This window comes from Amblyomma mixtum, chromosome 1, assembly GCF_055824585.1.
Source record: "Amblyomma mixtum isolate Tamu chromosome 1, ASM5582458v1, whole genome shotgun sequence".
In the NCBI taxonomy this organism is placed as follows: Eukaryota; Metazoa; Arthropoda; class Arachnida; order Ixodida; family Ixodidae; genus Amblyomma; species Amblyomma mixtum.
In genome coordinates this window covers 306,885,357-306,898,337 of record NC_143012.1, presented here as the reverse complement: position 1 = coordinate 306,898,337, position 12,981 = coordinate 306,885,357, and the positions used below count along the sequence as shown (strand labels likewise).

Here is a 12,981-nt window from a genome sequence, read left to right as displayed (position 1 = left end):
CTCACGTCTGTCAGAAACAAAACAATGGGGAAAGTGGGGCGCACGCCGGATATATTGATTGAGAGACGAGACTGGGAGGCATCCCTCCTCGTTTCTGTTTTCGGCGTGTAGGGTGCTGTGGTTATAATACAGACAGCACGAGCGACCGCCGCTGTAGACAGGGAGGGGAAGGGGGGGGGGGGGGGGGGAGCTTTTTTCGTTTTTGTTGCCTGCGCCTGCATTTGTTTCTTTGGACTACCACGGCTGTGGGAGGGCGCACTATGACGATTCACCTTGGGACCTCGCCGCGACAAACGCGACAACCAGTCGACGTGTCAGAGATAAGTCTCTCCGGCGGAAGAGAAAACAAAAAGAAGGGAATTAAGAATACGCACGCAAAGAAAGAAAAATACCAAAGGGTGAGAAAGGGCGAGATAGAGGGGGAGGGGGAATAGGTAGAAAGACGAAACAATCAAGAAGAACCACTTGCAGGAAACGAGTTTTTCTTCAGCTCGTCGTTCGCTCCTAAATTCTCGCCGACTGCTGAGCGCTCTTTCTCTGCCCTTCTCCCTCTTTCTCCTCCTCTTACCTGGAGCCTTCTTCCCTCTCTCCCTCCTTCCCGCGCCGTTATACGAAGCGCGTATCGGCGCGTTCAGCGGCAGTTCGCTAGCTCGCTCGCCCATTCTCCTCCTCACCGGACTGGTCGAGTTTCCACGGAGAGCCCCCTTCTTGCTGCGGGCATCCCCACGCGTTCTACACGGTGCGCCAAAGTGTACGCAGAGTGCCGCTTGCCATGTTCCCGTTCATCGCGTTCTACGTCGCCGTCCTGGTCGTCTGCTCCGTTCAGCGGTGCGTAGCAGACGACGTGCGCGCAACGCCAGCCGTGCCGTCTTCGACGCCCAGCACTGGCACCAGCGAGCTCAAGGCGGCCTCTAACGAGTCGCTGGTGGAGGCACCGCCACCTCCGACGACGCAGCAGTTGGACCCGGACTACGGGGAGGACGGCGAAGACGACGCCGAAGCGGAGAACGGCGATGAGGAGCCGCCGGCCAACGACACTCAGGTGATATTCCTCCCGGCTAACCCCTGCGCGCGGAGTCGGTCGGTAGGGCGAGAGATTGAGCCTCTCTTTCTGCGTTTATTCCTTCTGTGCATAGTCGCCCTCCCGGACGCTGCGTTGAGCAGAGAGTAGAGCCCTAGTCGCGACCTGAGTTGGGGTGAATCGATGTGGTGTGCGTTAGACGCGTGATGTTTGTACTTCTGAGATTCCCAGACCACTGCGCGTGGAACAGTGGCTTTAGACAAAGACATGGACATTTCTTGATGTAAAAACAGAAAGCTTATTTAATGATAGCAGTCTTGTGAGAGATCTAACATCCAGGGTCTTTGGCCCATAGCTTGAATCTTGACGTAGCAGCAATGCTGATTCTATGAATTCGACTAAAATGAATTGCATGGTCTGCTAAGTAGTGGCTGCAGTAAGCCACACAGGGCCGAATGCATGCAGCTATTATCTGTCGCCGACCTTGGCAGACCTTGGAAAATTAAAGCGACCAGAAAACCACCAGCACGACAGGACGCCATCCACAAGATTTACAGGCTCTTTCGGAGGGACATGAGGTGTCTCAAATACTCCTCAAAAGTACTACTTCGATTAATACCTGGCTTTCTACCTGCCGGCGCCTTTACATGCCTTAACATCCTCGGTGTGACACAGTAGTAGCCGTCCGTCTGTCACAGAACGCTTCCGTAGCACCCAACAAGTCCCGTCCCTCTTCTGCACGGACCTCGTGACTCGTGGTGAAATGTGGAGGCCCCGAGGAGGTCACGTGTCCTTTGACCGGTCATAAGCGCCCTCAAAGAGATGACGATGGAGACTTCCAGCTCTGTGAGGAGATGACGGCGCGCTTGACTCTCGTTGATCAAAGGCTGACTCAAATCGAAAACTGAGTTGAAGAAACGTTTAATCGTACGAGTCGAAGGTAATTGAAGGTATAAGGCTTCGCCCATCGCCTCCCTTACCAAAGGAAACACAAAGAGCTTGATTGTGCTTATGATTAGTGTTATTCACGTTGGTCCTCCAAGAGATCTGCAGAACCTGGATCTTGTAACGCAGAAGACCAAACGCGAATCGAATTAGGTTCTGTAGTGTTGCAACAGCTAACCATAGCAGCGTAAAGCGACGTCTCTTACCACCCGAAGGACGCCTACAAAAGACGATAACGTGGAGATGAAAGTCCCACATCGAAATGCGTTGTATTGTACCCTCACTGATTACTGCGATGCATTGTGCACTGTGAAGGCAACCGTCGTGCGCCTCTCAGAAGACAGAAATGAAGCCGAAAGTTATTTGGGAACTTCGTTATTCCCTGAATACTCTTCGGCATAACTTCGCGCGATCAATTTGTCGTTTTTATCAGGGTCCAAATATATAGACTGCTAGCAGATTGAATCGTGAAAAAAAAAAATGCGAGTGGCGAATCAGGGACTTTATCAGGGACTTAATCAGTGACTTAGGGGCCTACACGGGTGGAGCTTCTCGGAAAACATCCTCCAGTGTCTTCGAACGTGCTTCTGAGCACGATTTCCTGCCCAGAAACCACTTGTGATTGCGCGGCATAGTTATGCAAGCTACTGCCTAGTTAGCCACAATATACCCAGTAAAGACTCTCCCAGCCGGAAGTGTCATTCGTAGAATTTCTATAGGCAGTGAAAAAACACAGAGGAAAAACACATGTGGCCAAAATAAAAATTCAGGGCTGGAAGGGTTGCGCTAAATTACGGGCTATAGTTAGACACAATATACCTATTCAAGACTATCACAGCAGGAAGTGACATTCGTAGAATTCCTTTTCAACTTCTTCCATACAGATCCAAGCTAACGCACAGCTATTAGGAAAACGTGCGCGTCCATATGCCTGGACGAACCGAAAGTGCATGTTAGATCTGCGACACGAATTGAGAATGGAGTAGATCAAAGCATGCCTGCAACGTCCGAAGTAGATGCGTGTATTCCTCCATTAAGCTCGTGTCCCCGTTTCGTCATGTGCTTCGCTGAGATGCAGAATCAGTCGAATCCAATATACTACAACGATCTCATCACAACGCCCTCGCTGGCACAGTGATTATGGGCACATTTTCGTGCTTTCGGCACGTATTTCAAGGCAATTATGGGTAAGAACCCGCGCGGTACTCACCCTACGTCGTCTTTCTCATTATCGCGCTTCTACAAGTATCTAGGGAAAGAACTAAAAAACTCAACACTCGCAAAGCTGCCGCCACGAGTGCAGGCAGAATATCCAGAAAACCCGAGGGATTGATGAAGAAAAAATTACGGAGGATACTCAAGACTGCTTACGTGCTTTCAATGCGACAGCAGTATCTCATCGTGAGCTCTATTGCGATGTTCATTAAATATTCTTTCATTTCAAATGACACCCCTACTCGTTAGCATACAGTCGTAGGGAGACGCATACACTAGGTTTACCTTTATTCGCGAAGAAATAACGCGCTTTTGAGACCTATTTTCTTTATTTTATAAAAAAAAATGCTGTAAAATAAAATCTTAATATGCGCATGCCACAAAACACCAGGTCGCATAATGCGAGCCCACCTTAGTAGCGTGGCTTTTTGGGCTTGTTGGTACATAGTTCCAATACACTGTAGCGCAGCAAAAGACAAGGACACAAGGACCCCTGCACATCCCTACCTTCCCAAACATAACATCCTGGGAGGCACACATATGCATCTAGATAGGGGAGGCGGCTCTTCCAGGGCAACATATACTCCTCGCACCAAAGCGCACTGCTCATGGAACAAAGATCTCGATGACCGCGGTGATTCGGCGTAGCGGTCTATCACACGGCTCTTCTAGAGACAATGTTGCGTGTTCGCTCCGCAATCTCAGTGTCCTTTGTTCAATTCCCCGCGCCTCCTGAAGAAAATTTATTTTTCCTTCTTTGCTGTAGACGTCCCTATCTTATGGTCTACTGCTGACGTCATGCGAGAGAGAACGGTGACGTCAATAAGGAATTTCGCGCCATGGACGCCGATGGACGGCGTCCTTTGTGCTAACGAGACATATAAGGCTTTCGCCTTAAAGGAAACGCCGCTGTAAACGTGTTTAGTATCTACACCTCGACTTAAGGTGGCGGCTCGCGTGAGTCGGACGGTGAAGCCTTGCAGAGTATCTCGGCACTGCGGCCTCCGCAGAAATCGTACACAAGCGCAGCGATCTTGATGCTATAACCTCGCTCGTTGGTATACTTGAACGCCTGTCTTACCCCAAGAGAGTGAAGTAGGCTCAGATATACAACTTGAGGAACCTCTCGACGGGCAAACATCGACTCCGTATTTGGTCGTGCAGAGTCCGTAGTCGTGAGGCCTACCACACATTCGCTTGGCGGTGAGAGCAGTCGTCCGCAAGTGGGAAGGGGGCGAGGGTGATCAGCCGAGGCCTTCTTCGCTGGTCGAGACGGCGGGGCAACCTTGACCCGGGGAATTCGTTTGCGTTCTCCAGCCTAGACCGTATTACCGAAGCCAGTTTGCAACCACATCGTGCGGACCCATTCAGCGTGAGAACTCGATCTACACTCGAAACAGAAAGGAGTAAGTTGTTCAGCGCATTCCATTTCATTAAATGGAGTGTACTAAAGGACAGTTTACTCCCATTTTACTCTCATATAGGCGTATTCCTGTTTAGAGTGCTATAGAAGGGGCAGAGGGTACGCGACGACACGGGCATCATCCACGGGATCGCTTGCCGAATAGTCAGCCCCAACTGAAAAGCAGGCGCAGACAGTCGAGTTCGGCAAAAGTTGAGATCAAAGAAAAGATAGGCTCGAACTTATTGTCAGGTTTCGTGTGGGGCGCTTCCTGCTATTTAGGGCGCTGAAAATTCCCCTGTATTATGTCCTTTGATCTCTTGTCCTGACAAAAGATCAAAGAGCTCAAGGTTCTTTGTAGCAAACGGCGAATACCTCAGAGACGAAGCGTGGTCCTCTCTTTGTGCAAGGTAGTCGGTAACAAATGCGAAGGTCTCGCTTGTGAGGGAGAAGTGAAAGAAATAAATAAAAAAGAGGAACCTGCGTCAATCCATCCAAAGCTCTACACGCATAGCCCTCTTCCCATTTTCAGCCACCAACTCACAGCAACCGATTTATGCATTTAAATCTCCAAATCTGCATTCCTTTATTAACCTTTGCTAAAAAATTTGTTGGTAAAAAATCTTTTGAGTATCTGTCAGTCGGCGCCTGTGTCTTGATCAATCCCGCGCAGTAGGTATGCGCCATTTCCCATTCAGGTCAGCAACAACTAAATCAACGGAGACTTTTCCGTAGCTCTGTTTACATACGCTCTAAACAAGGGTTGCAAGAAAGCACTATGGTTACAGGTTACACATGGTTACAAGGGCTTTGTATATTTACACGTGCAGAATAAAAAAAATATCTCGGCAAATAATGAATCAGATTTTTTTTTCATTGTCGCTATACGCACGCGCCACCGCAGCAATTCTCGTGGGGCAAATTATTCTCCCCTAGTGCGTCGAGCTTCAAGAAATAGACGCTTCTTTCTGGATAGCACAACGCCCCTCGGAACTTAAAATCTTAATCGAAAATCAAGAAAATCATTAAAAATTAATTGAATAAGGCTGATCAGATCTGTCACATGCGAGCCAGCTCGTTTTCATGCGTTTTTATGGTGCAGTATATAGAATGATTGTTGTGACAGGCATGCTGAACAAGTCGCTCGAATTGATGATGATGATGATGATGATGATGAAGAAGAATTTTTATTGCGCAAGGGCATCTGCGGCCAAAAAGCGCCTTGGCACAAGATGTTTTCTTCTACTCAAGGTGTAGCCAAAGACCCATTTTCCAAGCATTTCACCCTGAATAAGCCTAGCACCAGGCAGGGGAAAGCCTGTAACCATTGTATCACCGGTGGGTACCCGGAGGCAATGGGGTTCGAACCCCGCACCTCCCGCATATGCGAGGCGGATGCTCAAACTACAAGGCCCCGGAGTTGGACAATAACGCAAGAGGTCGCCAATTCAGTGGAGTTTCAGCGCGGAGCTCCCCTCGTGTTGCTTTCCCTGTTTTGTTACTTCATTTTGCCGCTGATTCTTCAAAAACTTTCCCCGTCTTTTAGGATGCCAAGCAAATGCTTCCATCTACAGTCTAGTGCGAAACCTACGAGAAATTACCTGAAAATTTTACGAGGAAATGTAGAGACGGAATGCTAGGTTAGAAGCCCATTGTATTCGGCAAGCCGAGCGTGAAGCAGTTCCGCGTGCTTTCCATGCGTTAGGAAGGCGCAAGATACAGTGGAGAGGCCTGTAGTTACGCAGTCCGGACACATTACAGCTATCATTGTGTAAACTGCATGCAATTATGAGTTATATTGTAGAAGTAGGGGTCTGGAGCTCGGAGGAAGCACGGCGGAAACACGTGATCCTCTTTGCGCACCACTGCCCTTAATTTTCCTTTGCGCTTCCTTCTACAAATGCGCCCTAAAAGTTAAATGCTGTGGCGCAAAGGAGCGGGAATAAGAATAAGAAAACTGGAACAAAATGTAGACCTAAAATACGTGCCTGCGCGCAGTGAGTTTATGGATCACGAGCTTTGGAAAAGAGAAAGTAGTGGAATAGAGACTTCAGCAATGCACCCTGGCCAGTCCCCCGCCGTGGGTATGTGCCATTACGCCTGATGACATCATCATCATCATCATCATCATCAACCATCGGTTGAACGCAACTCCCATTTCCCAGTGCCGCTTCGTAATACTTTCAGCCAATGCACTCACTATTTTTAATTAATACGCACACGAAGCACTTTCATTTTATGTTTTCATAGCTACTCTCCATACCGGCCTCTTCACCACACAAAAGTAATTCATAAAAATTACATTGGAAGCCACTTGCCATAAGCATTTTTTAAATATTCAAACAGCAGAGAAAGCGGATGCAGAATCGACGCAAGGGCCTGAGACTGGTTGAAAAGACAACTTCGAACACTCCCCATATAAGATGCATCACACCGGAGGGGGGCATAGTATATGCGCGCAGCCTTTCGGAAACGAGCTGAATGCGGAACACTTCAGCAGCGCACTTCAGCCGGACTCCCTGCATCAGCGAAAAATGACGGAAAGACCTAACGCGAACAGCGAGTCTGCTTCTTGCCTAAAAATCTCTTTCACTCACATCTGGTCCGTTTCACACATTTCATAACGCGCTCAATAAGCCTCGAGAGCGTGCTAAACGGTCATCATCCGCATTTCTGCAGACTGGTGGAGATGAATATGAGCAAACATTCCCTCGTCACTCCCATCCAGATTTGGAGAGTACGTGGGATAGCATTTGCATGTCAGCGCGCCTGTACTCGAGATTATCGATTCATCTTTTGCGTGATGAGTAGATGAACTTCTACTTACTTTTTTCGAGCCCCCTTCGCCTTCGCGGAAAATAAACTCAATTCTATTCTATTTTTTACTGGAATGTATTGTGAGCCTGCACTGGTACTCCTTGTTTTTTGTTAATTGAATATGTAAATAACAAAAATACGGTGAGAAGTGAAACTCGGAGATATAAATTTATTCAGAATAGCTTCTGGAAAAACCTACGCACTTGAGCATGACGAGTTGTGGAAGACTGGCACAGAATGCTAATATGCAATGCAACGACAGATCACACATTTCCTGGCAGCCATTTTTTTTTCTTGTGTCTGAAACAGTTAAGGTTTTCTGCGTCCGTCTCATGTTTTCCTGCACGAGGAGTAATTGTTCGCGAGTTAAGCGTAAGGAAGCAACGTCACAAAAGACCTCTGCTTCTTTTGTTTAAACGTCCTCTTCCTTGCGGGCGCTGCTGCTGGACCGACCATTTTGAATGAGGATACTCGGTATGAGATGAAAATCAGCACCACAGCACAGGGGCATGCCTGCGTTACCGGAACGAAAGCAGCCTACGTCAGTGCAACGACTCAAGGTGCAAGCTGACGGGCGGAACATTATCTTAATTTAGTTAAGACAGACTGTCCTTATACCAACGAACATGGTGATTACACTGCCTCATCCGCTGAGACATAGCAGCAACCATATCCTTATGTGACGCTGAGAACAAGCAGGCCCAACAATATCTTCCGCTTCTCCGTACCTGGCGGAAAATGGGCGCCGGTGTCACGCACAAAATGGCGAAAAAGAGCCCGTCGAAACATACCATCATGAACCGTGGTCAGCGAGGCGTAAACATCTGCCTAAGATAATGGCCTCATTAGACTAAGTAACGGCAGCGCAGCGAACCGTGGACGTACCTTCAGGACAGAACTGCCGCGCGGCTGATAGAATCGTCTCGCAGAATTCCACCCCCTTTGCGGCCACGTCTGTAATTTCGTGATGACTCTGATGGAAGGGAGCGTTGTTTCTCGTTGATCTGCTCAACCTATGGGAAAACTCGCACAAGATGGACCGTCATTGTGAGACCGTCGTTTCGCCAGTAGCGCACTTTTGCTAAATGGTCCAATGCCTTACTGGAATCCCCCAAGGTGGAGTAGATTTGTGATAATGAAGTAATTATACATTAGCATCCACCCAAGCGCAGCCATACAGCTACAAAGGGAAGCTATAAGCTTTCTCAGAACCTTCGCAGCTTATTCGTCCTGGAGTTCTTAAATTCATAGGGATGGTCTAGAAATCATGCTTCCCCGGAAAACTTCAACCCTGACATTGTCGTTGCGTTCGCGCTGTGGAAGTGGAAGCGCTCTTTGTGGCGTATTAGAGACTTTCCGTCGAAATTCGAGAAGAAGCAATGCGGTATTTAAAACAAACCGTAGCTTCAACTTGAGAGTCCGCCAAAAAGAAAAAAAAAAGATTTTTCTTTTCAAGTGTGAATGACCCTTTGTTCATGAGCCTGTGGGTGTCAGCAATCTCGTATGCATAAGAATAAGGATCCAAGCCCAAGTTTTGTTCCCGTTCACTGAACAATCGATTAAAGGATACTTCGCTTTAAAACATAGTTTTAAAATAATTTTTTTCTCGTTTAAAGTTCTTGTCTTGAATACCCGTCATTCAAGTTTCCCGCTAATGAATTGGCCTTTTATGACAGCCATGTAACACCATGTCCAAGCCATAGTTGGTTGGTTTTGTTGGGGTTTAACGTCCCAAAGCGACTGAGGCTATGAGAGACGCCGTAGTCAAGGGCTCCGGAAATTTCGACCACTTGGGGTTCTTTAATGTGCACTGACATCGCACAGCACACGGAGCTCTAGAATTTCGCCTTCAAGAAATCCAGCCGCCGCGACCGGGATCGAACCCGCGTCTTTCGGGTCAGTAGCCGAGCGCCGTAACCACTGAGCCACCATATGTAAGAACAAAGTGCACGGAACTACATGGCTCCCGGCCGCGGCGGCCATATTTTGGTCAAGAATAAAAAGGCCTATGCTGGCCGAAATTAATTTACAACCATTCACTGCGACGTTTCTCGACGCTCTTGTGTAGCTCACACACTATGCACCCGTATACAACCACCCGGACTAAAGCTGATAAAAACACGAAGCTTTCAGCGGCAAGCAATTTGCATGCAGTATTTTTCACTACGCGCTGCGCAGCGCAGTGCATGAGAGACTGCATGCAAAAGTGAACGAGCACGATGAGCGTCGGCTCTCAATCCCGCTATCATTAAAATGCTCAGTGTCCAAATAAATAATAAGAATAAAAAAACAACAAGTCGTGCATTGCCCATTATTACAAGGTCAGTATCAGATATGTTGGAAAGGTTACGTGGAATGTACACCAACACGTGAAAAAAAAAAAAAGTGGTAGTGATGATGGACGAATATTGGTCTTAGCAAAAATGGGAGCTATACAAAAAACAAACAACCAAAAGGAGCAATTCCAAGCCCTAACGAGCAAAACAGCGGATTCAGCTTGGTATAAGATATTCTAAAGTTGGCACTGTGCCAGAATGAAAACGTTATTCTTGTTTGTTTTTTTTTTAGTACTGAGTGAGTGCTTCAATAGCTTTATTTACTTTTGCTGCGTATACTGCAAATGAGCTTTTTTGTTCTTCTGTCCTTGTTTATTTATATATCCTGTGTATATTGCATTGTGTACTGTTTTGTTAACATTCACAGCGTTTATTTTCGCTCATTACTATTACTTCTCCTGACGCTTGTACTTGATTTGGCTTATATATTGTGGACTATTTGTGTTGTAACTGTATATCGTCAGACCAAGTTGTTTCTATGAATTGCTGAAAAGTAGTAGTCGGAGCCGGTATGCGGCACCAAACATTCCCTTCCTGTTCATGTATACGTAAAAAAAAAAAAAAAAATCAACCTATTCTACTACTGCAGCGTGGCAGTGCAAAACACGAACGCTGCGCCGGAGGGTAAAAAAAAAATTGCAAGAAAATAAAAACGCGCTTGCTTGTTCGGCGGAAACACGGATCTCGGCCTCGCTCGCGCTGTTGTTCGTATTCCGCGCATTTCAGCCGCCTCTGTGAATGTTGTTTACCTCTGCTCAATGCACGAAACAAGCTCATTTGCTTCTTGCTGCGGGCGTTCGCCCCGAGTACGCGTCACAGCCTGTTTTGACAAGGCCTCACAGCGCCGGTGAGTTTGTGCAAAGCATGTAATGCCAGGAATGAGTAATGAGCTGCACAAAGTTGGCTGAGCGTTTGCCACTATACCTTCCTTTTTAAATATCAGTGGCTGTTCTCTGCCGTGCGGAAAGTAACCAGACGAGCATCCGAAAAAAAAAAAAACAAGAAGAAATGGTATCGCACAGCGAATTTTCCCCCTAACCTCTTCCGGCTTAACGCAGGCAGGCGAGGCCAGATGCAGCGGTGATACACGTGTAACAAGCTGAACGCACTTACATACTTTAACACGTTGGTAAAGCGCTTTCCTTGGTAAGTAATAAAGAGGAAAAAAAAAAAAGATATTTGTGAACAGGCTATTCAGAGCCTATTCACCACCAATGCTATTCACCGCCTGTTTAGAGGAGGTATTCCGAGGCCTGAATTGGGAACAGTTAGGAATAAGAGTTAATGGAGAATACCAAGGTAATCTGCGATTCGCTCATGGCATTGCCTTGCTAAGTCACTCAGGACATTAACGTAAAGCATAATCAATGAGTTAGACAGGCATGGAGGGTAGAAAGGAGGGTCTAAAAATTAACGAGCTAAAAACCAAAGTAATATTCAACAGTCTAGCAAGAGAACAGCAGTTCGCAGTTGGTAGCGAGGTGCTGGAAGTAGTAAGGGAATACGTCTACTTAGAGCAGGTGGTGTCCGCTGATACGGATAGTGAGATGGAAATATCGAGAAGGATAAGAATGGGGTGGAGCGCATATGGCAGGTTCTCTCAGATCATGCATGGCAGGTTACCAGTATCAGTCTCAAGAGAAAAGTCTACAACAGCTGTATATTACCGGTACTCACCTATGGGGCGGAAACGTGGAGGCTTACAAAGAGGGTTGAGCTTAAGTGAAGGACAACGCAGCGAGCTATGGAAAGCAAAATGATAGGTGTAACGTTAAGAGATCGGAAGCGGGCGGAGTGGATGAGCGAACAAACGCGGGTTAATGGCATCCGTGTCGAAATCAAGCGGAAGAAATGGGCTTGGGCAGGGCATGTAATGCGAAGGCAAGATAATCGCTGGTCCTTAAGGGTAACGGAGTGCATTCCAAGGGAAAGCAAGCGTAGCAGGGGACGGCAGAAAGTTAGGTGGGCAGATGAGATTAAGAAGTTTGCGGGGATGCGGTGGCTGCAGCTGGCATAGGACAAGGTTAATTCGAGAGACATGGGAGAGGCATTTGCCCTGCAGTGGGCGTAGTCAGGCTGGTGATGATGACCAAGAGCAAAGCAGCGTCGAAAGTGCTTGGTCCTTCCTATTTGCGCGCTCTCCCAGAGGTAAACGCTGGTCGCTTAGGATTATATAATATTAAAAACATGCGCGCAAGACGGGAATTCCCGCCTCCAAGTGAAAACAACGTAAAAAATAAGAACATCCTACATCTACAACCTCGCACATACACACGCACGACACGCATGCAATCGCGAAAGACATGCACGTAATAAAAAGCAGTACACACGGCCAGTGAGCTTCGAAGTGCACTCGATTTTCCTTGCGTGCGTAAGCAACCGCACTTGTGGGAGCGAGAGAGCGTGTCCGAAAATGCGCCCGCGAGAGGCGTTAACTCGAGGACGCGTCACTGAAGCGCTCGAAGAAATGCGCTTTGTAGGCGAGGGCTTATTGGGCGAGGATGGGGGCGAGTGGAAGGGTTAAGCGTGTCAGGGAGATCGCGAGCGCAAAATCTGTGTGCGCATAACCCACGCGCCCACAGGCGGAGGCGACCAAACAAACAAAGCAAAGCAAAGCAATCCTAACGGACGAAAAACACCCAAGCATTTACATACCGTAGTTTCCTGCACATAATTCGCCGCCCCCTCCTTTCTCGACCCTTCAAATTTAGGAAATTAAATGCAGGGTTTGGTTTGGTTTATGGGGTTTAGCGTCCCAAAGCGACTCAGGCTATGAGAGACGCCGTAGTGAAGGGCTCCGGAAATTTCGACCACCTGGGGTTCTTTAACGTGCACTGACATCGCACAGTACACGGGCCTCTAGAAATTCTCCTCCAAAGAAATTCTGCCGCCGCGGCCGGGATCGAACCCGCGTCTTTTGGGTCAGCAGTCGAGCACCATAACCACTGAGCCACCGCGGCGGCTAAATGCAGGCGGTCAAGCAATTATGGAGTCGTCGAAGTAGCCATATAATCACACACTCCTAGCGAGTTCCACCATTTCCTTTTCATTTTTTTAGCAGTCACGCAATCAGAATCAATGCGATTTTTCCGCACCATAAGCTGCAAACGCGTATGTGCTGTCTGGCAACAGTCTTTGTGTCCTACTCTCCGTCCAAGACATAATAAACCCTCAGTTGTTTCAAACTGATTACATTGCTTTAAAAGGGTTTCAAATTTGGCTAGTTGGAAGTTATCATGGTCAAA

At 47.6% G+C, this 12,981-nt stretch overlaps 1 protein-coding gene across 1 annotated transcript in view; it reads left to right on the top strand.

The window, feature by feature from the left end:
• The first annotated feature begins 595 nt into the window (after positions 1-595).
• LOC149372327 (ganglioside GM2 activator-like) overlaps positions 596-12,981 on the top strand; it is a 78,368-nt gene continuing 65,982 nt past the window's right edge. Inside the window, exon 1 of the mRNA XM_089566793.1 lies at positions 596-1,042. Coding sequence (XP_089422919.1) covers positions 773-1,042 — 270 coding nt within the window. The 5' untranslated portion in view covers positions 596-772. The remainder of the gene's footprint in view (positions 1,043-12,981) is intronic.